The following is a 27,900-nucleotide window of genomic DNA, read 5'->3' on the forward strand; positions in this document are numbered from 1 at the left end:
CATAGTATACTAGGACATAAGAACGTCATAGTATAGTAAGGCATAAAAAGTCACAAAAAAATCATAGTATAGTAAGGCATAAAAAGTCACAAAATCGTCATAGTATAGTAAGGTATGAAAATGTCATAGTATATAGTAAGGCATAAAAAGTCATAAAAAAGTCATGTATAGTAAGGCATAAAAAGTCACAAAAACATCATAGTATAGTAAGGCATAAAAAGTCACAAAAACATCATAGTATAGTAAGGCATAAAAAGTCATAGTATAGTAAGGCATAAAAAGTCATAGAATAGTAAGGCATAAAAAGTCATAAAAAAGTCATTGTATAGTAAGGCATAAAAAATCATAGTATAGTAAGCCATAAAAAGTCATGTATAGTAAGGCATAAAAAGTCACAAAAACATCATAGTATAGTAAGGCATAAAAAGTCACAAAAACATCATAGTATAGTAAGGCATAAAAAGTCATAGTATAGTAAGGCATAAAAAGTCATAGAATAGTAAGGCATAAAAAGTAAAAAAAAATCTTAGTATAGTAAGGCATAAAAAGTCACAAAAACGTCATAGTACAGTAAGGCATAAAAAATCATAGTATAGTAAGCCATAAAAAGTCATTGTATAGTAAGGCATAAAAAGTCACAAAAACGTCATAGTATAGTAAGGCATAAAAAGTCATAGTATAGCAAGGCATAAAAAGTCATAAAAAAGTCAGAGTATAGTAAGGCATAAAAAGTCACAAAAACATCATAGTATAGTAAGGCATAAAAAGTCACAAAAACGTCATAGTATATAAAAAGGCATAAAAAGTCACAAAAACATCATAGTATAGTAAGGCATAAAAAGTCATGAAAATGTCATAGTATAGTAAATCATAAAACCGTCATAGTATAGTAAGGTATGAAAATGTCACAGTATAAAAAGTCTTATTATAGTAAGGCAAGAAGAGTCACAATAAAGTCATAGTATAGAAACGCATAAAAGGTCATAGTATAGTAAGTCATAAAATCGTCATAGTATACTAGGACATAAGAACGTCATAGTATAGTAAGTCATAAAATCGTCATAGTATACTAGGACATAAGAACGTCATAGTATAGTAAGGCATAAAAAGTCACAAAAAAATCATAGTATAGTAAGGTATGAAAATGTCATAGTATATAGTAAGGCATAAAAAGTCACAAAAACGTCATAGTATAATAAGGCATAAAAAGTCATGAAAATGTCATAGTATAGTAAGGCATAATAAGTCATAGTATAGTAAGGCATAAAAAGTAAAAAAAAAAATCATACTATAGTAAGGCATAAAAAGTCACAAAAACGTCATAGTATAGTAAGGCATAAAAAGTCATAGTATAGTAAGTCATAAAATCGTCATAGTATGGTAAGGTATGAAAATGTCATAGTAAAGTAAGTCATAAAAAGGCACAAAAAGTCATAGTATAGTAAGGCATAAAAAGTCACAAAAACGTCATAGAATAGTAAGTCATAAAAAGTCATAGTATAGTAAGGCATAAAAAGTAAAAAAAAAGTCATAGTATAGTAAGGCATAAAAAGTCATAGTATAGTAAGGCATAAAATCGTCATAGTATAATAAGGTATGAAAAGTCACAAAAAATCATAGTTTAGTAAGGCATAAAAAGTCATGAAAACGTCATAGTATAATAAGGCATAATAAGTCATAAAAAAGTCATACAATAGTAAGCCATAAAAACGTCATAGTATAGTAAGTCATAGAAAGTCATTAAAAAGTCACAGTATAATAAGGTATGAAAAGTCATAAAAAAATCATAGTATAGTAAGTCATAAAAAGTCATAAAAAAATCATAGTATAGTAAGTCATAAAAATTCTTAAAGACGACACAGTATAGTAAGGCATGAAAAGTCATAAAAAAGTCATACTATAGTAAGACATAAAAACGTCATAGTAAAGTAAGTCAAAAAAAGTCACAAAAAAATCCTAATATAGTAAGGCATAAAATTTCATAAAAACGACATACTAGTATGGCATAAAAACGTCATAAAAATGTCATAGTCTAGTAAGCCATAAAAAAGTCACAGTATAGTAAGGCATAAAAACACGTAGTATAATAAGTCAAAAAAAGTCATAAAAACATCATAGTATAGTAAGGCATAAAAAGTCATGAAAACTTCATAATATAGAAAGTTATAAAAAGTCGTAAAATCATCATATTATAGTAAGGCATGAAAATTCAAAATAAAGTCATAGTATAGTAACGCATAAAAAGTCATAATATAGTAACGTATACAAAGGCATAAAAACGTCATAGTGTAGTAAGGCATAAAAACATCATAAAAACGTCATACTATAGTAAGACATAAAAATGTCATAGTATAGTAAGTCATAAAAAGTTATAAAAAAGACACAGTATAGTAAGGCATAAAAAGTCATAAAAACAACTTAATAGTAAGGCATAAAAAGTCATCAGGTGCAATAAAAGTTGGGTAATGGTCACTTCATATAAAGCAGATTGGTCACACAATCATCTCTGACTGAGCTTTGCTATAGTGGGAGCCATTACAGTCATAAGTAGAGTAAATTCTGTTCTATGCCACTATTATTTTTAGACATGCTATACTGCCATTATAAGATCAAATGCCATTTTAGTTTCTATTGGTGTTAATTTCTATCAGTAGTTCATGAGGCTCTGTGGGTCAGTTCTCAATTCTGGTAGTGGAAAGTAAATTTACTCAAATACTGTCCTTATGTACAATATCAAGATACTGTCAGATTGATTCAAGTTAATTTAAAACAGCTTGAGAAGCTCTTAGATTTGTCCACATGTGAGAAAATAAGGGTTTTTGGGTAAACAATTATAGACAATTTGTCTTAAAGTTTTTGCACTCTGAGTAAATTTTGCAAATAATATTTCTAATTAAACACTTTTACTTGTAATGGAGTATTTTTAGATTGTTGTGGTACGTTTACCACTAAGTAAAAGGGTTGAGTACATATTCCACCACTGTTCAATACCATTTAATTATCAATAGCTGCAGGCTAAATAACTTTTATTTTGGAATAATCGTAAGTGCTGATGTCGAGCTGCTAAGACTGAGAGGAAGTATAATTACTGACTAAATAAGATGACATTAATAACATGAATAAATGAAATCTCTATTAAATCACGTTGGTGGCACAGTTATGTGTCACATCACCTCCTTTTACTATTAACATTAGCTTGTTAACTCTGATTATAACGGTTAATTTGACTGTTTCACATGCTATGCTAGCTAAATGACATCAATCATCGTTCAGTCACCGTGTCGATGGCTAGACGGAAAGACAATAAGCTCAAACAGGTGTCAGACGGACAGACACATAAACAGACGACTCACCTGTCATGTAATTCGTCCATTTGTACAGAATCCCTTCCATTGTTTCACTTTACATCGGCTAATTTAGCCTCCTAGCTAACTAGCTTTCCACTGTAGCTCGGCTGGCTAACTGTAGCAGCGAGCCAGCTACCGTTCAGAAAATAACCTTCATTCCGAGCTGCTACTTCTCTAAAAATATTTGTACTGTTTGTGGTTTGTGTCGGAGGGTGACTGTCATGGCGAAGGTTTGTGTTTGTGTTGAGCTGTTCAGCTAAACTTGTAGACGGTCAGCTGATGGATAAAAAAAATGTCAACAAAACAGCAGCTTCCCGTACGGAAGACTGCTGGGGTCATTTCAAAATAAAAACACTTTATAAAGTTATAACTTTATTAAATGTTGTGACATTATTATATGATGGGTTATAACAGCTTATAAATGATTTATAGTGTTAACAAGCTAATTAATGAACTAGTTATAAACTATTCATAGATTCTTTATAAGGGGAGTCTTATTGTAAAGTGGTACCATTCTGTTGTCACACAAGAATTTTGAATGATAACACACACCTATGGCATCAAGACCCCACAGTGGGTCACGTGTATTGGTTCAGTCTCACTGTTCTCAGTCTCATTCTCATGTCACCTCAGGCAGTAATTAGTAGTTCATGGATAACAAAACACAGCTCAAAGGTGAGTGTTTTACCATTATCAGGTAACCACAGACTGGATGTGTAAATATGCAACTGTGGGAGCTGGTTGCACTAGTTGTTCAAGCTTAGCCTAGTCAACATAACTGTTTACTAAATAGGGGTTTTATGCATCAGGAAATTGAAATGGGCTGCACCACATGAACTGGTTCTTTTGTTTTCTTTTGTAATAAATATTTACACCCAGTAACTGCCAGGTGTAACTGTTGTGTTACGAACTGAACTTAGTTAGAGTGAATAGTAAAAGACATGATATGGGACATACAGTAACTTACCTGAAACTTGATTAATCACGTTTGAACCTTGAACATTTTAAATTGCATTTCACAAAAATAACATACTACTGCTTATAGATAGGCCTGTACTAATGACAGAAGATTAAATTGAAAAAACTAGATGATTTTTTTTCTCCCGAGGAATGAGCAAACACACAAATAGTGGGGGGATGATTAAATAATCAGGTCCAGGCAATTTTCATAATTCTTAATCTCTCTTTATTGCATTAGAACATACATTTCTCATATATATCTATATATATATTTTATAAATGTGAATTTGTACACTACAATCTTTTATTGTAACATGTTAGAAAATACTCGTAACGCTCCAAAAACATAGCACTAAAAACAGTTACCAAACAATGATTATTACATTTCCTCGTTTTTGTTTTATGTTTTGTTTTGGCCACCAAGAACAGAAAAACAAGATGGCGTAGATGAAACTGTCGACCTGGAGGAGAGGAGAGGACCACAGTCGGAGAGAGACGGTTGGGTCGTCGCGGTTTGTAGTAGCAGACATTTTGTAATCAAACTGGGGCGGGGCTCTATCACAACAGGTACACATAGGAGGGGAAATATGAGGGAGGGGGGAGCATGGACAGCTGTGAGCATCAAGCAAAGCCTCATGGGAAAGCTGGGTCACTTGTAACCAGTGTGAGCAGTCCTGCTTGGTTATTGTTTGACCATTCAATCTCCAGTTAATCTTAAAAACTGTGACATTAAATAAAACTTGAGTGATTAACTTCGTTGCCCCTCGGCTGTTTTCAGTTTACTTTGTGGTTTGTGAAGTTTTAGAGCTGTTATTTCACCAAACAACACTAACCTTATAGTGTAATTTAGCAATGTGCTATATGTATAACTACATTTGACAGACAGACAGAGAGCTCCGGTGAGATGCCCATCTTCTCTGATATACTGTAAACTGTAGTGTCACTTATGCTGTCAATTGTGATGGTCAAACAAATGCGTCAAGGACGACTGAAACAAACATAAAACACTTTGACATTTTGGACTGCTCTTTTTTTGTAGCAATAAAGAGACAGTGCAATATGTCAGCCATGTTCATTAGTTCATTAGTAACCAGTAGCCAATTACACCAGCTATTCAGACTTAGCCTAGTTTCCTAAGTGGAGAATTACGCAGTACTAAATTAAAATGGGTTGCAGTATTTGTTGGAAAATATTTATTATTATATACTATTAGCTAACGGACAAACTAGCTAAGCTAACGTGGCATACGGTCGACATGTCTGACCTGTCACATCATAATGCTGTTTATTTTTTATGTCAACTGGTAAAACTTTAACTTATATTTCACAAAAAACACAATTTATCTTATATTACAAAACATTGTTCCAATTAGGCTAAATGAACAAAAAACGTTAAATTGGTATTTCCATTGAAAACATTGCTTCAAATTTTACGTTTTTAAAATTAGATTTTTTATAATTATTTATAATATAATCATGTAAATTGAAAGTTGTAGTACTGTTGTAGTAGCTAGTCGTAGCTAGTAGTTACTAAGAACTTCGGAAGGACTTTCCGCACAACCTTGCAAAGAGCTGATGCAGTGTAGTTAATTAAGCCAACAGCAGCAGTTAGGATGGAGGAAGTTAGTGAAAGCAGGATGAGGTGAGCAGCGTAGATAACAGCAGTTGTTTTTTTGTTTTTTTTGTGTAGTTTGTGCAGGGAAGTTTAGTTGCATCACAGAAGACACCGCAAGCAAGTGGAGATAAGAGGCAGGTTATTGTGACCAGCATTGGAACAGATCTAGCAGAGAGATAGGGCGAAGAGGGGGTACAGTATATAATCTAACACACAAACACACACAGCGTGGCTAAGGGTTTAAAAACTAGCGATACGGACACAACAACTGGCACTGCAGGGAGGCAAGTGGGGCGGTGGACAGATGTGTTTGGATGCGGATGGGTGGAGGGGGAGGAAGAGAAAGAGGAGACGTGAGGCATCAAGGAAAGTCTGCCTTTCAACAAGTCCAGAACTAAAATAGTCCTCTATTTTTTTTAGCAGATAGGGGAAAAGGGAGTGGTGCAACACCACGTAACATCACAGAATGATTGTCCTCTTGAACGTACCTCACCTCCCCTCCTCATGAACACTATGCCTGTCTTTTTTTTTTGTTTTGTTTGATTTTGTTTTTCCTTCAACCCTCCTCCTCCCTCATCCTCCATCTGTTAGTTTTACTTCTCAGGGATTTCCTCTTTCATTTCACATGCACACACATACACACAAAACCCTGTGACCATAAAGGACATTTATATATACACATGTACATACACTCGCTCACACACGACACGCACGGACACAACAGGTTGACACATTTTGACCCAACAATACGGCTGACTGGTTTGTTAGCAGGAAGCAGAGGATTGGATAGTGCACCATAGTACCAAGCGCACAGACACGGCAGTCTGTTATTGATATGACAATCAGTGCTACAGTGGCACAATATAACTGTACTAGTACAAAAATCAATATTAACTATTACAATTTTATGAATGAGACTGCATTTTTTTCTCACCATAAGTCCAAGAGGTGTTTCCAGTTGACCTTTATACAGTTAAAATGCAGAAAACAAACAAAAACAATTAGAGAAAATTTACAGAAAACTTTGATTAATTCTAATTAAGTCATTTATCAAGCAAAATTGCCTGCTTCTCAAAAGTGCTGCTTTTTACTGTTTTATATAATTGAATATCTTTGGGTTTTGAATTGTTAGTTGGAAAAAGAAAAAAATTGAAGGAAATTATTTTTTGTCATTTTTCTGTCAATTTATTAACCAAACAATTAATTGGTTAATTGAAAGAATAATCAAATCATTTTATATCAATAATGAAAAAAATTCTTACTTGCAGCCCTAAAAACACATTTTATATATTCAAACAGAAACTCTAAACATATGCGATCTCATTTCCTCATTTCAGCCACACTGCAGAACAGAAATGTGCAGTCACAAAGACCTACATTTAAGACATCTCATGTTTCCTTCCTACCCCCTCCTCCTCCCTCTCCACCTCTCCCTCAGTGAGCAGTATTGTGGTGTTATGATGTTAGGTTCCTAAGGCAGTATCACAGTACAGTCCATAGAGAAACAACAGCAGTACAGAATTACACTGGCCTGCCCAGAACCTTACATCCAGCTCAGGTGGGACACTGATGGCATCTGGATTTTTCTTTTTCTTTTGTTTTCTTTCTTTCTTTCTTTCTTTTTTTAAAGCCTCCAGTTATTTGGTTTCCAAAACTGTATGTTGTTGCCAAGCAAAGTTAGCTGAAACTGTTTCCTGCTGTTAAAAGATTACTGAACATTCAAATCAGGAAGCAACGAGGGGGGAAAAGGATTGGGAGGTAACTTAAAAATGTTAAAAAATTCTCATTAAAATCTCATTTCCTGTGGTGCCCTGGTAGCTCAGCGGGCTAAGGCACATGCCAAGTTCTCGCAACATCATTGGTCTGAAACCGGCTCATTACCACTGTCGCATGTCATGTTCTCTTCACCTCTGTCCTGTCACACTCCACTGTGAAACTCAGAATATGATGGCCATAAAGAATTATTCATTCAACCATAAGATTCCTCTGTCCGGCATCATTTCTTAGCATAATTGAAGTGTTTTTTATTGACTGTGCAGTATCAAAACAGCTGGTAACGATGGGGAAGACAACATGACTGCTTGAAGGCAGGAAGTTAGCTAGTTTAGTGGCTAGTTAGCTATGAGGAAACCAGATTTTCTGAAATCAAAACTTTCGTTGCAGTATTAAAAACATCTGCTGATCTAACTGGAGAGGTTAGTTCACAAACAGCATGTGCTTTGACAGTATAATAATAGTAGTATTCAAGCTGCAAACAGTCATTTCAAATAGGCATCAGTTTACGCTGACAGTACTGTAGATCCTTAATCTTATATTTAATTTAAAAATGTAACTCTTGGTATTGAAACTCGACCAGCTGGCATCATTTCTGTTACTGTGACCACAGAGGAGTGTGAAGTGAACCGAAAATACATTTTCTACAACGAACGTTTGCAGAGCTGCTACTGGACGTGGGGGAAGTCTCCTGCTCTGACGCGGAGAGTCTCCTTTTACGACTTCTTGAGGCCTCCAGTAAATTCAGTGGCACAACTCTCAGATATAGGGTTCTGGGCCAGAGCTGGGCCGGGAACCGCCCGGCATGATGCGGGTTGGTTCTGGCACGAGGTAGCCGATTTCTGATTGGTCTAACGTACGTGAAATCGGCCAGGGACAGCTCACACAGCTTAGGTTGCCCATGTTTCTTTATGTTGAGATGAAGGAGGTTCAACCATATACTATGACTATTAGACAGTTACCTATTACTAACAAGTTACAACGACTGGAGCCACTGGAGCCTCCCACGGTGCCAGAACCATCCCAGATGTCTCTGGTTTGGGTGATATTGTAGTGCGTGTGGTCTATAGTACAGTAGCATCAACACAATGGTCCAAGAGACAGATCAGATAGAAGATATCATACAGATGGTCCAATACAGTTATAGTACAACATCTATACATCAACTATACATTGTGCGTTTTTTTTTTTCCTTTGTTATTATTGTCAAGGGGTCTCGGGGGGGTTAGACTTGGTCACCATTACATCACTGCTGTAAGACGGGGAGGGGGTCAAAACAGTGGTGGGTAGAGCCATAGATAAACAGTGTTTGATTATTACAGTTTTACAGTACCACCGATGCAATCTTGTTACCTGGCAACTGGTGTGGAGGACCATCGCCAGAGTGCAACACTGTCAAAAATAAAGAGAGTATGTGAGTTGAGTGGCAGTAATAGAGCAATAAAGTAGGCAAGTTCATATCTAATAATTTAGAGGTAGAGTTTTTGGAGTTTTAAGAAACAGTAACATTCAGTAGCTGGAGTTTTACTTTCTATCACTTTTGGATAAAAACATGTTGCAGAGTTTTTTGTTTCCAAATGCAACTACAAATCATTCCCACTGCATTAGAACCTCATGACAAATTTTCTTTGCAAACAAAGCCAGAACACAACCATGTGTTGTTGTTGTTAAGTAAACGAGGAAGTTACCCAGGTTAAGTATTAGTACAGCAAGTGCTTGTACATATTTTTAAATGTGAATTCACATTGGGTAAAAATACTCCTGACAGCATCTCCTCCTCTCAGTTAGTTTCTTTATTCTTGCTCCCTGTTCACAGTTTCTGTATTCACTCCCATCTTTCCACTCCCCACTAAAGAGTTTAATAACACCCTGGAGTAATAACTACAGTCCTAGTAGTACTTCAGGGTCTACTCCACCTTTCCTGTAATAAATATGGCATCGCCTTTGCCCACATCTGAATTTAACATCTCCAAAACAATCGGTAATGACTGGACTTTTCAGTGGATTTTTTTTTTTATAACTGTCCAATCATCCCTACAACACTCTTTTTTTGTTTTGTTTTTTTTAAAGCCTACAGCTTTCCATAAAGCAGCCGTGCATTCCACTCACATACCCTGTCAGAGAAGAGGCAGCAAGAGGCCGCCACAGTCCAACCAGACCAAACCTTCTGTCTATCCATGGCTCTGGTTCCAAAACAGGGTGAGGGTCAAGGGGCGTAGGAGTTACAGGAGTTAAAGGGGTAGAGGGTTTTAGGGTAAAAGGACTAAAGGGGTTACAATACTAAGGGGTTTGAGGAGTCTGGATGATGAGGTGTTGAAGTTTGGAAATGACAATCAAGGTTTACAGTGATGAGAGATTTACCGAGATACAGGATTTGAGAGATTTACGGGTGAAGAGGACATGGTTAGTATGAGTCTTATGGGTCGGTAATGTTAGGATATGACTGTGGCCTCCGTAACTATAGCAGGGTCCTCTATGTCAGCTTTACTTTGAACCATCCTCAGCTCCAGCTGGGGCGGACTGGGCCTCCGACCAGGACCTGCTAACTCTGAGGGAGAGAGGGGGAGGGGGGTGGGCAGATAGAAATGCAGAGATGAATAAAGATGAACATTAATTTTATGCATTTTTTAAAATGTAAAATTAGACACACTATGCCAAGTGATGCAAAGCTCCCTAAACTAGGCTCAGCCAGCTGTTGTCTTGCCAGCTGCAGCGCCAACCAAAACTACACAACCTATAGCTAATGACAGGAACAGCAGCAGCAGCTGAGGTCTGCAGATGTAAACCACTGTGTGGGATGTTATTTATGAAATGGAAACATACCTGTCCTCATGAGACAGATAAGTGATGGACATCAGAACAGGCTTTCTGTGTAGAGTGCCCATTATGTCACTGCATTATACTGACAAACAGCTCACATGCAGCTAATCTACTGTGTCTTTACATGTCATTCTGAGCATTTAACCACTATTTGTTTGTTAAACATAAACTCAAGCCAGCCAAAGCTTTGAGCAAGGGACTGAAAACAAGACCTACTTTTCTTACCGTGAGCATAAGATATGGTCCTCTGGATAACATGGTGCATCACTGAAAAAGTCTTCTCACAGGCCGTCTGAGAGAGAGAGAGTGAGGAGAGTAAATTGCTATTGCCATATATGTGATTTATGTGTGTCCTTGTCCTTTGGCCACTTGGGTGTTTGTACCTTTAGGTCATTAGGGTGGTGGTGTGTCCACGCTAGCAGCATAGCAGCAAACAAATCTCCGGTTCCTACGAAGACAGCGTCCACTTTGGGAACTTCTATTCGAACTCTCTGTGTTGTCCTGCTGCCGTCTGGACGAACTGAACAGCACAACAGAGACACAACAAGTTAAACGGTTTATTAATGTCAAACTCTGAACTCCTAAAGCAAACACACACACACACAGCATTCAGTTTCAAACATCACCTACCATGTCGCTGGCTGCCCAGCGACACCAGGAAGCGGTCTCCCAGTCTGGAGGGCAGATCAGAGGAGGTGATGACCACCGTGTCTGGGCCCATAGCATGGAGAAGGTCCATTACCTACAGACAGTCAGTGAGTGAGATACTGAGGCATGTATGTAGTCAGCAGGAAGTGTATAAAGCAAAAATAAATAAATAAAGCCATGTAAGGTGCCAAACAACAGCGTATTCTGTAAACAGAGAATCTATGCAGGAAAGGAAAGAAGAATGAGATAATACTAATCTTTTACCTCTACAGCGTCTTTCTCTGTGCTGATGTTTTTCCCTGTCAATAATCTAAAACACAAGCAAACAAGCAGTTAGTCAATAGCACTGAAAAGGAAACAGTGAGAATGAAGTTATTAAACAGACAGAACAAGAAAAATCCACAATGTAAAGTCAGCCTTTGAAATCCAGAAGAAAAAAAATAACCCTTTACTCTGACTCTGAAGACTGAAACACCACTAGAGGGAGCAACTTGACTTGAAGCTGGAGCTGAGCTGAGACAGAAATCTCTTAGACTGTGGTTTCATGTTACCGGTTTTAATACATGCAGCCATTTAGTTAATGCAGGCAAAAAAAAATATGGAAAAAACACCTTTTTATCTGCCTGTTTCTACACGGGGGAAACAACAGATACTGTTATCTCCAGAATTTATACCACAAAACTCCACTGCACCGGTACAATAGGTCCATCTTGGTCAAGCATTGCTGAAATCCTCGGAACTTTATTTAAAATGTTAGTTAAGATCCCAACGTTTCCATGGATACCAAATATATGAGGCTAAGTTCTGTAGAAATGTGTATTTATGCATCTGCTGCATTCCCATTGGATGTAACTGTGCAGCCATAGAACACAAAGCATCTCAGCTTTGATCATTTCTTTTTAATACAGGAGTCATACAGCTTCACTTTGTTTATAAAGTAAGGAGTAAAACTGTATCTCTAAAAACAACTAAACAAGGTTAAAGTGAGCAGAGCTGAAGCGTTTTTTCTGTTAATTCCACAAAATGGAGGTGTTAGATAACAACATGAGTGGCATTACGTAAAGAAGGTTTGCGCTAATACTCTGCTACAGTTACAAACTCAATGAGGTGTCGGTAATTTAAAGAAATGTCACGTTAGATTTAAAAGAATTTTAAAGTATGTACATTTGCGAGCATGAAAAAGTAAAACACTTGTACTCACTCAGCCTCAAACTGGTTAGGAGTGATAATGTCAGCAACAGGAACCACCTTGTTCTTATAGACCGGGTAAAGATTCTGGGGAACATACTGTGGACCGAGACACACAACATCATGAGAGCTCACAAACAGAGCTCTGAGGAAGAACGACACGCTCAGTTAATTCACAGCTTTTCTTTGATCTTTGTTTTCATAGTTTTAAATTATGAGCACCAACTGACAGAAAATGATCTTAATCCCTGAAAAATGAACGTCTGCACAATGTAATATATACACAACACGCACACACACGCACACACACACACACACACACACATTCACACGGTCACTGTGTATATGTGCTTCATTTGGATCGCAATAACCATCTGTCACTGAGAAATGAGCCTTGTAACACACCCCCACAACACTAACACACACACACACACACACACACACACACACACACACATATATATATATACAGATAGAAACACACACAGGGATAAACACTAAAGCCCTCCCACACACTTTAAAGGCACAAAGAAAACTTGCTAAAAAATCTCTCTAATAACAACAGAGACACACAAGAACAGAATAAAACTGCCAGTGGCCTCACCATAGATCCGTGATCACCCAGGACGGGGTCACATACTGCAATGACAAAAACACAATCAAGAGTCAGACACTCAGCACAGACCCGCACAGCTCCAGAAATCATCACATTACATAAACACTGCAGTGATAGGAGGCATGAAACTGGATTTGGGGATGTAAACACACTGAAGGCAGCATGCGAAGAGACAGACAGAAAAACCTCCATCACCACATTCACTTTAAAAACAAGGCGACTGCGAGTGGCTCTTTAGGTTCAAACTGATTGTTGGCCAGAGCACCGACTTATTATCACCTTATAGAGTTAATATGGTGAACATGGTGCCAAAGTAGTTATTTACAATTGAGCAGATGCTGAACAACACCACCATTCACTTGAATAAAATAATAAATAAAATTTCTATACTGTTCTACAGTAACTTACTTACTTTTTCTAAGTTCAGTATAAAATTAATGGAATTATTGTTTAAATCAGAAAATGACTGACTAAAAATCAAGTAAACAAGGCCAAAGAAGAAGCATATGGTGCCATCTTTTAGTACTTGAAAGGTGTGATAGTTGTTATGGACACAGTTCAGGACAGTATTAAGGTTTGATCTTCAGCCCAGAGTGCAACACAGTCACAGACAGAGCGCCTTTTACTTTTTTTGATAAGAAAACTCCTGCTCTCTTCCTCTGTTAATACTATCCTATCACTGTCTCCGTAATGAATTTAAAGGAATATGAGACACAAATGGGACCAACAAGGAGGTAAATAACAACCTTTTATCACAGGACAGCTGCAATGTCTGTAACGTCACAGATACTGAACAGTGTGAGAACATCTGGCAACGTCTTCCAGACACTCAGCACTATATCGTATTACTGCACTTTTTGTACACAACAAAAAAGTGCTTAACAAACACATTATGCATGTCACCCTCTGGTTGCTTATTATTTTGAACAGTGGCAGTAGGTCTTCACTATATCCACTAACACAGTGTCTGCAGGCCAAGCTGCAACAGCCTTGATTTGAGTGAAACTGATTTGGTGAAACATGAGATGAAAATCCTCCTGGCTAGAAGGAGAGAGAGGTCCTGCGAGTTTGTCCACAGCGAGAACTTCTCCGGAGATCAACATCAAGATACATGAAGCTGGTTCAACTAATGACTTTATTTACTGGGTAATCGCTTAAGTTAGGTTTCAAATATAGTCAACTCTTAATTCAGTCCTGTTCAGATTGAATTTTGTGTCACTGGCTGACATAATCTTATGTTTCATCAGTTTACTCATATTAAAGCACCACTAATGACTATTCTACATATTAATAATGTATCATGACTATGCTCCATGTCAGTGGGGGGAATTATCACCCGACTTGGCAACAACAAAATTTTTCAGAAACATTACTGGTAACAGCAAGTAAGGCAAATCTGAATAAGGCTTGAATGTGTTAAAACTCACTATAAGCCACAGCTTTTAGACTTTGCAGGGTCCTCACTGTTGGTGCAACCACATTACATTTCCACTGATGCAACAAAAACTACACATTACCCAAACTGCATTAATTAACCTTTAGGAAAAAAAAAGTCCTGAAGCTGGCTGCAGGCCACAGTAATAATAAACAATGCATTGAAGACCTGTGAGCTACAGCTCTCCTCCAATCAAAAGCTAAAAAATAATTCACGCTCCACTTATGATTTTTATTTTTCTCATACTGTTCTGTTGTTTTATGGGCTGAACACTTACCATACACCAGGTTGGGGTTGGCTCTCTTTAACTCCTGAACAATGTCCACCACCATCTCCAAGAAGGATGTGTCTCTGGTATACCCTGAATACAACACAACACACACACACGAACGTTATATTCATTATGTGCATTATTAGCCAGGCTCATTTAAAAAATACTGAAGCTGCAGTAACTTTTGAAAATGTCCTGTTTACTGATTAGGCAGCGGTCACACATTTCAGTGAACTGCAACGTAAAGCAAAGTTTAGTTACAAAAATGATCATTTCTTATTTCAATATTAGATCCTCAAGATTTTCACTGTGATCTAGGTTCAAGTTTGGTGTGACAAAAACGTGTAAAAGAAATGATGAGACTGAAGGGAAATAGCTGCAGACACATGATCAAGTCTTTCAGTTACAGATGTTGTAATTTAGGCAGTGTGATGAGTGATGAGTAAAGGTTGGATATCCACCTGTTAAAACATAGTCATAGTGGTGCACGTTGTTCAGTTTGATTCCCTCATAAAGAACATGGAGCTCGTCTGCTGTCAACACCTGGCCTTTCCAATGGGAATAACCTGGTGGGAGGAGAGGAGAGCTGTTATTGCGTTTGACTCACATACTTCGCAATCCATTTTCTATTCTACTGCCACATGAACAAAAATAGACACACACACACATACTGTGTATGTGCGCACTAACAGCCCCTATAGATGTTAACACACACATGACAACTCTTGTACTCCTGTATCGCTTCAAGTACTTTTCCACTAACCTGATTAAACTTTCAGTTTTATACCTAATATCAAAATTCAACAACTATTTACACCGAGCATGTTTGGAACTATTGTGCATATTAAATATATGATGTGATTATAAAATATGATGTACTATTAACTACACAATAATAATACAGTATTATTAAGATTCAAGAGCCTTTTTTTGTCATATGCACAATAAAACAGGCGAATGAGTCATATCCGTCATATCCAGCTGTTTCCACATGTTTCTCACTGGTATGAATATAATCACAGCAAAAAGCTCCAATGTGAACTCCAAACACTCAATTTTTCTTGGTCAGTTGCAGAAACTGGAATCGATGTTGTTTGGACTCCTCTCTGCCAGCGTGACTCAAAGCATCACGTGACTTCTGCCTGAAACTGAGTAGAGTGAACTTCCGTGAACTATGCACAAAAAAAAAAAAAGAAAAGAAAACATCTTGCACTATGGCTCAGACCAAAGAAAACTGTTCTTTCAAAATAAGAGGCCGCTATTATTCAAGATAACTTCATCCAGAATAAACAAATCAATCCCCAAACCGTGTTTAATCAAATTAACTGGATGAGAATTAACAAGATCATTTTAGCCTGTTAACAGCATGATAACCTGGATATGCTGAGCCACATTTCAAGACCAGGGCCAAGAACTCAAAAAGATGCAAGAAATACACATAAACACACAAACACACAAACAAACACACACACACACACACACACACACACACACACACACACACACACACACACACACACACACACACACACACACACACACACACACACACACACACACACACACACACACACCGAGCAGCAGGTCTTAGTGCAGCCTGCAGCCACAGTATCTGGTCAGACAGGGACGAAGGGGGGGTGAGGACACAGGCCCCCTCTACTAACTATTACACCCATATTGTGTGCGGAGGGGTGTATTGTGTGTGTGTGTGTAGTGTGTATTAGTGTTTGCTACCGCATGTACTGATATAGATGTATATATATGTGACGTGAATGCCAATGTAAGCATGCGTTAGTGCACGTCTGTCTGCGTATGACATGTTTGCTGCAGGCCGATGATGTCGCAGCTCCAGGTGAGTCACAGCCAGGTCACGTGGTGGTGGGGGGGTTCTGGTTGCTAAGCAACAAGCCGGGAGAAAGCCAAAGGGGCTAAGAAAAAGAGATGAGCAGTCAGAGAGCTGCGTGAGTGTGTGTGTGTGTGTGAGAGAGAGAATGAAGGCAGGCCTACAGATAAGAGCTGCTTCTGTCGTCATCATTCGCTGCTGTCGCAATTCACAGCGCCTGCTGCTGTTTACTGCTGCGTCCCGTCGCTCTCTCTCCTCTCCCTCCCTCTTTCTCTCCATCATCCACTGTCTATCTCTCCGATTCATTTTTGTCCTGTCTCCGTCTCTCTATTCACCTTCTCTGTCCCTCTCGCCAGCCACCCCTCTCCCTCTCAGATTCAAACGTCTTCTTCAATATGCCACACCAAATTAACCACTCTCCTCGAAGGAATTGCAAATGTTAATTTCCAATACACAAGATCTGATTAAACCAGCACTACAGTCTCTGGCATTTTTATGTTAATGTCACTCAAACAAACACAATTTGCACTACAGATGAGAGGATTTTTTTTGCCATTGTCCTCAGCTGATCCCACAGGCTACTCAGCACATGGGGCACTAATAATGATTCCTACATGTTCTCTGGTCTAGTCCTTGGGTCCTAAAGATTTAAAGCGAACTTAGATTTTGCTGGAAGCTGACAGGAATCCCGTCTAGGCTCTGATGCGACAGGCAGAAGCACAGCAAGAAAAACACAACCTCTTAATTCATTTAAATGGGACTGTGGGTGTACTGATGCAGAGGGCTCTGGCAAAATGTTGTACCTGGCTGAACGTTCGCTTCAAAGCAATCGCAACAACATCTGGGCGAGGTGCTGCAGTGATTTTACAGTTTACTTGGAGATTATATAAAATGCAAAGTGTTTTGGCCTCGGATAAGTCTTCAAACTCCTGGATCTGTCACTCACAGTAGCCTTCCTGGATAGTACGTCATCATCTCTCCAGTAGCAAAAGTAACACGCGCCTACCAAAGCATCTCTTTGCAATTTTTAACAAGAATTGTTTTTGGTCTGAAGCCTCAACACAATATCACCAAAATGGCTCTTATGTCCGTGAACTGTATTTTGAGAACCAGTGACGAGGGCTCTCCAGCCAGTGAGTGTCCTACAAAACAAACAAAAAGCTTCTCCTTATCCTACCATCTTTAACTGATGACAGAAGTACTAACAAGAACACCAAGCCTAAGTAAACTAACACTGGGACATGAATCACCTGCAAATAAAGACGATCCTGTACGGAGAAAGAATTCAACCTTTGGCAAACGTTATGAAATAAATAAAAAATAGAGAGGGGTAAGCACAGTTAAAAAGTGGCAACACCTCACACAGGGAACACAAACACCTCATTAATAGGCTAGAAAATAAAAAAGCCTGATGCCAGAGAAGCTACACACAAGGGCTTTTTCTTTTTTAAATTAAAAGGGCCAGTCCAACACTTACAGCAACAGCTTTACCTTGTTTGCAGAAGTTTTGAGATACTCATCAATGAAAACTTCTGCTGCCTCCTACAACTGGTTTTACTATTTTCTGTTGGATAGAAAATAAAATTGGGACTCGCAACACTGTAGAATTCTGGTTTTCTTAATGACATTTAGAAAGACTCTGTTTTTCTTTTCACATCAAGAATTTTTGGATCCTCTGCATCAGTCACTAAGACTTGGAGGTGCTTTTTGAAGAAGTGTAGTGTAGCATCCAAAACTCCGCTCTTGTCCCGCACACTGTCCATCAGTCAAACTAATTTTATTAAGACAATGTTTTTGTCCTCTTTGTTATTATCTTTTAAATGTAATAAAGCAAATTTTAGTTTAGCAGTTTTGAGTCCTTGTGAAACATAAAGTCTCTACAATTTTTTTGCACTCTGAAAGAACACCTGAAAGGTGTGTGTGTTTTGAGTGAACTCAAACAAGTACTTGGATTATCCTGAATAACCAGCTTCCTGTAAATGAAGACAAGTCACTGTTGAGTTTTGTACTAATCAATCATGTCTGTTAGAGAAACCTGGTCAGTGAAACCTTGTATCCAGACTACAACATTCCCAAATGGCTGAAATGTAAATTACAACATTTCATTCATCTCTGCATCTGATGCCTCTCACTCACACAATGACACTTATCCTACACTTATACAACACCGTTATACTTGCCCTCTGTCTGCAACAATAGAAAATATTACTTTCACTATCTTTAAGCTCAACGTCATCCATCTTAATAACAACGAAATGCCAAGACCATCATCTAACCTGGCTGCTTTCAAGCAGCCTGCACATCAGCGTAGAACCTCCATTATCACTCAGATATTAAACAGCTTGCTGACCTTTTCCAGCTTGAAGCTGAATGCAACTGAGTCAGGGGTAATTATATAGAGTAGGTTATGATTACCTGTATTCTCAAACTAGACCAAATGAAAAACTAGACAAGAGGGGGTCAACATCACCCAGTCTGCACCGCGTAAAGAAACAATGGGGAAAAGAACAAAATCAAAGAAATGTCTATATACCCCAGTTTACTAGTTTCCAAAACAGAACAGCCATTGGCATTATTAACTAAATACTGTGTGTATAAGAGGGTGTTATTGTCAATATTCTTATTTATGGTAGCAAGAAACTAGCTTTTACTAATCAGCCAAAAACTATTTAACTGGATATGATTTCTAAGTGGCTTATCAAATAATCCACCAAAAAAGAATCCAAACTTTGTCTTAACGTGCTGATGCTGGGAGGATTTCTGAGTCCGGACACTGCTTGTATCCACGGTGAAGACAACAAGCAACAGCTGAGCAGATGTGTTTGTTTTCACAGGGCTCAGCTGATTCACGCTTCAAGTTCAGTGTGCGTGAATAACACGAGCTGAGACCACCCATCAGTGCAAGACAGGGGAGGACAGAGCACAATCACTCATTCATGGGACTGGCAATTAGATCAAAATATTACGAGTAAATGTGACACGCAGCGATGATGCAGACGCCCCGCTGGGCCAATCAGTGACAAGTTGCATCATAAATCCTAGTTTGTGTGTTTTTTCAAAATCAGGTAATTGCAATTGCCTGATAACTGTCATACGTTGTAAATAAATTTTATTATTCTCATTATTTAATTTGCAGCACTCACTCAGACTCTGAACTTTAAGAAATGCATTACAGAACCTTCATCTGGTCAATACATATAATTCTTCAAGCAACACCTGAACTGCATAAATCATGCAATATAAAATATGACACATCATCATAGAATAGTTTTTGTTGCATGTTATTGTGATAATTAACAATAAACACAAGGAGGCTTGTTCTGTAAGCTTGTGTAGTGGACTCATGTCATGTGGCAGACGATTGTGTTACAGAAATATTTTGTTAATTATGACAGAAAACAGGACAACAGAAGAAAATGAGCATTTGTTCTGCTCATTTCTGGATATATATCTAAATAAAAATGTTGACCACAACTATCTGAGTGAGGTTTCTTTGTTCATGAACATAGTTCTTATAGATTATAGATCAATAATCACTGAGATACTATAATGTATTTTTCAACATTTTGGCCAAAATGTTACAAACACGTTACTTTACTTTAGGGACGAGTGCAAAACAATAAATAGGTGAAAGCATCTGAGATGTCCAAAGACTGAGAGAGAGAGAGAGAGAGAGAGAGAGAGAGAGAGAGAGAGAGAGAGAGAAGAAAGCCCATATAAAATGTGAATGGACTTTGCGCCCCACAGCTACTTCTGTGTTTGAGAGCTGCTCCGGTGTCAGAGAACGAGGTTACTGACCTCCCCAAAACTTGACTCACTCAGCTGTTGACTCGTCAGCCTCAACGCGGCCACCGCTGCCTCGACAACAACCGTCTCTCTAATGCTCGCTAACACCTCATCACGACACCAGAGGCACTGACTGACTCATACACACCCACATGCACTAAATAAAACATGCACACACACACACACACACACACACAGACACACACACACAGACACACACACACACACACACACACACACAGACACACACTCCCAAAGAAATGTGTTATTTCATCAGCCTTACCTGTATGGTTGGAGAACTGGACAGAGTTAATGGAGTCCACCTCAAACCCTAAAACCTGGAGACAGAGAGACAGTTCAGTTGTCAGGAGAGATTAGGATTAACAGCCGTACTAATCAACTGTATTTTAATTGTAGTCGTATAAATACATTACACTCCTTCACACACAGTATGCAAAGTGTATAACAACTGCAGTACAGTCCTTAAGTATTAGCACTATGCTTCAGCACATTCAACATAAAATAAACTAATGGATATGACATTAATGTGCCATGTCTCATCTTTAATTTCAGTGGGTTTACATCAATACTCAGAGAACTGTGTGGGAGATGTAGTCCTTTTAACACTGTACCCAAATTACAAAGCTTCAAAAGTGAGTGGACACTCGGCTACTAAATGTTTCTTTCTAGGGTTTCTTTCTGTGTAATATTGTGATTCAGTTTTGTGCATATTTGTGGTTATTTTATGTCAATTTTGTGTGTGTATGTTTGTGATTGTTTGATTGTTCTGTAGTTGTTTTGTGTCTCTTTGCTGTCATTTTGTCTCTATCTTTGGTAGTTTTAAATCTCTTTTTGGTTGTTTCTGTCTCTTCATGGTAGTTTTGCATCGCTTTACAGTCATTTTGCATCTCTTCTTAGTTGCATTGTATCTCATTCTGCTTGTTTTGTCTTTTAACTGAGCTCTATGACAAGAAATAATAAGTTAGTTCAACTAAAGCTCTGACCCAAAGGCCCCTGGGTCTGTGCCTAATAGGCCTCTATGGTAATCCATCCATGTCAATAGCCATCATTAAAATATCATCACATTACATGAATATGAATAAACACATTTGGTGAAATACTGTGTGTATGTGACATTTTTTCTATATCATCACAGTCATGTTTGCAACATGTAAAGATGTATCTGGGACTCTAACTGTTAAAGGGGGGGAAAAAAACAGTTGAACTCAAGCTGTGATCTGAGTGGAGATAAAAAAAAACATCATCTCAGTTTAACTTCAGCTGAAATCTGCACGGAGCTGGAACAGTTACAAAAACAACAACTCCCAGTGTCCTCCCCCCTTCTCCGTCTTTCTTACAGATATCTGAAAAAAAATAACTACCAGAGAAAGACACATGACTCATCCACATGTGCAGTCAATTGTCATCTGAAGGACTTTATTTAATTGGGCAAAAGCAGGAAGGAGGCAGAGTGAATGAGTTCTTTGTTCTTTTCAATTGACTGTAACTTCCAGATATAAGAATGTGCTATTCAGAGGGGACAGGAAGTGATATTAACTGCGACCTTGGAATAATTTGTCTATGCTGCTGCTACATTCTCAAATGCTGCATATGTTTTCTGAAAGGTGACATGCTGTATTTGTGTCATATTGTATAGAACTGTGAATGATGATATTGTACTTACTACTTCTAATCTTAAAATCCTCCTCTGTTAGGAGGTCAAAGGTCGTACTCAGAGACATTTCAGCAAAGGAAATGATTATCATTGCTGTTTAATTGTTTTGTGTTGTACTATACACTGATATAAATGGTGTGGACAAAAGATTAGAGGTAATTCATTTGAAGAATGCTTATTTTTAGTGTCTGCTGTCAGCCTATTAAGCATTTTATAAAAGATTTTTCTAGTTGCTGTTCCAGAGGCGTGAATAAAATGCGGTCGACAGTTTTAGAAACAGGAGACTTTGACATAGGAACAACCTGTCTCATACAGCGTGTTCCTTTGGCTGTGCAGAAAGCAAATTGACTGTTGATGTAAAACAGTATTTACGGCCTTCTGATGTAGATGGGGCTAAGAATATGCTATTTAGGTCACATCCTTTATCGCTCTATTCATGAGCCTCAAGTCACTGACACAGATAGACTGCTTTACATTACTGCTGACTGGAAAGCTTCCACTCAAACCTCTTCAGAAATGGAGGAGAGGAAATTAACATTTTTGTAAATATTTAACCTTTTTGAAGAAACACGTAAAACACTTCTTACTTGATTGAAATGTCTTTTTTGATCCTGCATCAGTCTATAAATAAGACACTGAATGTGTATTTTCACTGCAACCAACCACTCTGTACTCGAGTATATTTCTAATATATTTAGTCTATAAAACGACAAATATCACAAACTACAGCACATGATGTTTTCAAATGACTTGAACAAAAATAAGACTAAGAGTCAAACGTCATGCTAGCGGCTCTCTGAGGTTGTACTGCTAAATGCTAATGTCAGCATGCTAACATATTCACACTGATAATATGTAGATACTGACGTTCAGCCGGTGGCTATTTGGTCAAAAATAATAATAAGAAGAAGAAGAAATCAAAGTGCTGGATGAACCGAATTTTTGACTAGACGATGGGGGTATTAGAATGAAGTCAGGGGATCACCAAAACTATTACAATTCATCATCTGGGATTCATGAATGCTAACATCAAATTTCATGGCAATTCATTTATCAAAGGTTAAGATATAGACCTGCTGAAGGCGTTAGAGTCAGGGGATAACCAAAATCATTATGATTGAAACTCGGGGCAAAATCCTGATTCTATAACCAGTAGATACAGTAGATGCAGAGAGACGTGTGCCTCTGGCTCCAAAGGGCCATACTTGTGATTGTCTTCTATGTAGAGTAGCACAGGTTTGTTGCTAGGTGCTTGAATGAAAACTGTTGTGGACTGCTGTAAACGCACCCTGATGATGTACTGAGTTCTTCTTTTGAGCAGTGTGATCTTGATCAAAATGTCCTTCCTTTTGAAAGAGTGATTGTTGGGCTTCAGTTGTTTGCTCTTGGAAGGAAACCAAACTAAAACCGATGCCATGCATTCAAAAAAAAAGGAAAAAGAAATGCTAAAAATCCCTGTTTTACATTGTGACAGAAGGCAGCACTCACACTACAGTTTGGTTTCTGTGTGAAAGCTGCATGTATCCAGTCTGGCTCTAAGGCAGCCTGTCTCCATCGTCAGTGACGTCATTAGGAGGAATCCTGCAGCAGCCAATCTGAGCCCTGCTTCTTCAAACTGTCGTCTGCTGCCTCCTGACGGCCCTGAGATTCTCCATCGTGACAGGACAGAGAGAGGGATACCCCGCACTCTTGCTGACGACATCATCACCATCATCACCATCATCATCTTATCCCTCACCTTCAACGCCAACTGAATCATGGTTATTGCTCTGAAAATGAGAGCAGCTCCTGTACTGACCTGTGGGCTTTCCATTTATAAGTCTATATTTAACACACTGTCAGCTTTTTTTTTTCTTTTTTGCTCATGTCCACAAGCATCAGTCCGGACTCATTCATAAACAGACTGCAACACTCACCGTCCAAATACACTTACTACACTGTAAAAATACACTTAATCAAGCTGGCGTCTGTTCAGACTCCTGTCATTTACATCATTATCCTTCTCAGCATCTCATTTCTCAGCAGAGGAACTGCGCCTAAAGATATCACAGCATCTGTAAGACTCATTATAGTTCATTTAAATGTTAAAATGCTATATTTAGCTGCATGCCTGACTATTTAAGACTTTGTTTAGGTAATATAACATGCAGGTACCCTGTAATAAGACTTGCCAAGGCTTTTTTTTTTTTTTTTTTTTACCAATACTGTCTCCATAATAAAACAGACTAAGTGACAACTTACACACAGTGACGCACATGACAATTTACTGTTTTGTTTTTAAAAACATCTTCAAAATTGGGAAGAAAGATCGCAATTCAGATTGTGGCCCGTGTCAGTGTATCAAAAAGATTGTGAAATTATTTTTTTGAAAGATCACCCACCCTTAAACTTGCTGATTGTGAAAGTGGTATCACTTTTTAGTCTTTTTCATTTACAGCTATTAAACTTGAGCCTGCTTGTTGCAATAAACTCTGTGTATCCAAGAACCCTTCAATCAGTCTATACGATGTTATATCAGACAGACTTCTCTTGCAGATTGTAGATGGAAAATGAGAACCGTGCAAGTTTTCCTTTTGTATCAAGCAGCAAAAAAGTTGTAGCATGACATGCTTGAGTTCATTTGCCTTACCTGACATTGCATGTCCTGCGACGAGACTCTTGCACATACTCACATTGTGATAACAATGCTGGAAGGACATAATGTATTGCCCTAATGTGCAATAATAATAATAATAAATGCTGCCATAATCTATTAAAAATTATAATTTATTTTAAAAACACAATCATTGTAACACCGATATGTATCTTAACTGTAGCTGGTATGTTTCTTGTGCTGCTCTAACACCTGTGGTCCCCCCCCTAAAGATCAATAAAGTGTTACTTCCATCAATAATGTTGATGCTGAATTAAACTGCCACATCGTTTAAGCTGTAAGCAGCTCGAGCCCAGGTTTAGTATAATGCACTGGTTAGTATCAGTGTCTAGAATAAGCTTCAGTAAGCTGCACTGGTAAACATTATTTTAACATTAGACTGGTACAAACAGGCCTTAATCAGGCGTAGTAGCTCAACATTAGGGGCAGCACTGAACCCTGATGACATGCATCAAAGCCCAGCAGCCATTAGGATAACTGCAAAATACATCCTGGAGCGCTGCGGGCTAAAAATAGACTCGGCACTTCTTACAACAAGTGACTGTCTTGCAGGATGATGGGACATACAGTATACCGCAGGCCTACAATAGCAATACTCACTGCCATGCCACTGCTCGTGTAAAAATATTAAACTATAACAATCATCAGCATCATCATTCGGCAATTATAGCACCAAAGCAATCACTGGTATCATCCTACTGTCAACATTAAGGATCATAAAAGGAAATGACTATCATTTTCATGGCCGGGAGGAGCCAATAACCCCTGTGTCCTTTCAAATAATATCATATCAATGGCTTGTTTTGCATTTGCTCTTTTTGGCTCCTTGTTCTGGTAGTTATGCCTTTATGCAAAGCACTCTGTAAACTATATCTTTAGGTAAGGGCTTTATTACAACTGCTGATGTAGATAATGACTTAATACCAAAGTGATTTGTTCCTATTATTAAACTCAAGAACAAGACACATGTTGAGCCACTCAAAAGCGGCACACAACAGTTCTTTATCTGCAAGTGCTTTACAATCCAGGTTAATTGACTGATGCCTGCTACCCTCCCCTTTCTTCAGATGTTTAGGGTGGGAGTTAAAGTTACAGAAAAACTGAAATTCATCATCCATTTTCTTTACTGAGTTCAACAATTAACCATGAGATTAACCATTAACATAGTGTAAAGAATCACTGCTTCCTATGGTCACTTTCCAGCTTACTGATGTACTGTATAAATTAGATAGTTCTGAAGTGTCCTTATTTTTATTAGACACTAGCCAACAACTAACATTATAATAAGATATGATACAGTAATAATGATAAAAACACCCTGCCCAGTAGAGCTGGACAGTCTGACCTAAAATCTATAATCAAGATAAAACAGATTTACACCAATAAGCATAACAGGGCATGTATTTCCTTTATCGTGTTGGTTGGTTGGCCTTTTGCGAAGATATCAGTGGTTATTGTAACCACAATTAATCTACAAAACAAAAGAGACTGGATTCACTTTAACTGAACTATTTTGATAACTGAGAAAGTAGTCTGCACGTTTGTGTTGTCATCATCATTGTAACACAGAACACACAACAAAATGTACATGTGATAAATTATTCTAACGAATTCTGACAACATAATCAACATTCAGAAACCAGTGCAGCTGCTATGTCTGTAGTAAAGGAAGAAAACATCGATGATAACCTTTTCCCCAGATCCGTGCAGGTGTATCAGAAAACTCAAAGCAGGAAACAGCTGTATTGATTATTTGCCAATCTAGTAGTACTGACTTGCAGGTTATCAACTGCAGGGGGATGGATTTGTCCATCTAGATATCCCCATACACATCCAAACCATTACAGCTGTCTGCTGCTGTGAGCAAATGATAGAAACTTGAGGGACCTACAATGTGGTGACTGGTTAATAGGCTGAGTTACAGGTACAGATTTTCTTCTGACCCCTGAGATTATCATTAGCTTGCTTTTGCAAACCGTGCTGGCCAATGTATACCGTCACTGAGAGGCCAAGTGAGGACTTGCACTGACCTATGAGTGAAAACCTATCCCTATGTATCAGTAAATGTCATTTCCACCACTCATCTAAGTAGGGGTCATTTGATTAACACCAGGAGCTCCATCATCAGACACAACAAACTAGTGATTAATAACGTCCAAGTTCGCATTTATCATCAGTTTATGTAGCACATGTATGTTTTGACGTGATGGACAATAAAGCTTAACAAAATAAAACACTATGCTCCATTATCGGACACCCTCAATGACAGGTGACGTGCTGCAATTTATCCCTCAGATGATGAGTTCCGCCTTCATGAAGAGTCTCAATGTAAAACGTCATCAAATACATAAGAAAACGTCGGCTGCTGTCATAATTATCATCTATGTTTCACATCCTTCAGTGAAACGGTTTGTTTGGGGGGGCGACATATTTTTGCACGACACCTGTCTTTGCGTTTATTGCTTGAGATCTGGGTTACTATACGGTTATTTTTGGCTTTTCACAGCACGTCTTCAAATAACCATCATTTATGGCCTTTTACACTAAAATGGCAGGAAAAATACAACTAACCACGGCCACAAATCAACTCATCCAGCGACGGTTTAGGCGGATGACCGATTACCGTTAGCAAATATTGCGCGAACTTTGTATGATTTAATTAACACGTATCATTATAAAACTCTGCACTTACATCTGTCGGTTTAGTGTTGATTGAAAGTCGCGGTCAAATTTGGTGGGTAAAGGGCAACCAAGCGTGTCAGACCGGGTCGTGTCCGAGAACGGGTGTCTCACCGCCCGGTGTCCGATAATGGGTGCATGCGAGTTGTTTTTACCTGTAATGGGAAAGAGGCGCTCTTGTTGCCCACATATCCCCGGACTACATGGCTCTGTATGGACAGCACACGGCATTCCATGGCGGCTCCCGGTCAGCCGAGGAGAGGTGCAGATAATCCGTAATTTCAACGATAGTCACGTCTGCACATAACAGTACGGGGGAAAAAAAACAAAAACAAAAATGTAAACACAACGACAACGCCGCGCCGGTTAGTGAGAAGCAACGTTAGTTAGCTTGTTGGCTAACCAGCCGTTGGTCACACGCAGGATGGCGGAGTGTGGAGCGCGTGTGGTGGTTGTAACGGGTGTTGTGCGGTGTGATGGGGAAGAGCGAGCGAGAGAGAGAGAGAGAGAGCGCGTGCGTCCCCCCCCCTCCCTCCGTTCCTCCCTCTCTCTCTCTCTCTCTCACTCACACACACACACAGACAGACACAAC

The 27,900-nt window shown here is 38.5% G+C and overlaps 2 protein-coding genes across 3 annotated transcripts in view; both read right to left on the reverse strand.

The window, feature by feature from the left end:
- Positions 1-3,658, reverse strand: part of plekha3 (pleckstrin homology domain containing, family A (phosphoinositide binding specific) member 3) — a 25,807-nt gene extending 22,149 nt beyond the window's left edge. For both annotated transcript variants that reach the window (XM_056395360.1, XM_056395361.1), the window contains exon 1: positions 3,354-3,658. In XM_056395360.1, coding sequence (XP_056251335.1) covers positions 3,354-3,393 — 40 coding nt within the window. In that variant the 5' untranslated portion in view covers positions 3,394-3,658. The remainder of the gene's footprint in view (positions 1-3,353) is intronic.
- An 852-nt stretch (positions 3,659-4,510) lies between these two features.
- Positions 4,511-27,817, reverse strand: LOC130181386 (pyridoxal kinase-like). Its single transcript, XM_056395568.1, has 11 exons — positions 27,464-27,817; positions 20,585-20,639; positions 15,134-15,238; positions 14,679-14,762; positions 12,955-12,989; positions 12,364-12,449; positions 11,427-11,472; positions 11,145-11,256; positions 10,898-11,034; positions 10,740-10,806; positions 4,511-10,242 (listed from the first exon to the last, which is right to left on the reverse strand). The coding sequence occupies exons 1-11, from the start codon at positions 27,542-27,544 to the stop codon at positions 10,127-10,129; spliced, it is 924 nt and encodes a 307-aa protein (XP_056251543.1). The 5' UTR covers positions 27,545-27,817; the 3' UTR covers positions 4,511-10,126.
- Positions 27,818-27,900: the final 83 nt, after the last annotated feature.

The sequence above is a fragment of the Seriola aureovittata genome, chromosome 14 (assembly GCF_021018895.1).
Source record: "Seriola aureovittata isolate HTS-2021-v1 ecotype China chromosome 14, ASM2101889v1, whole genome shotgun sequence".
Classification (NCBI taxonomy): Eukaryota; Metazoa; Chordata; class Actinopteri; order Carangiformes; family Carangidae; genus Seriola; species Seriola aureovittata.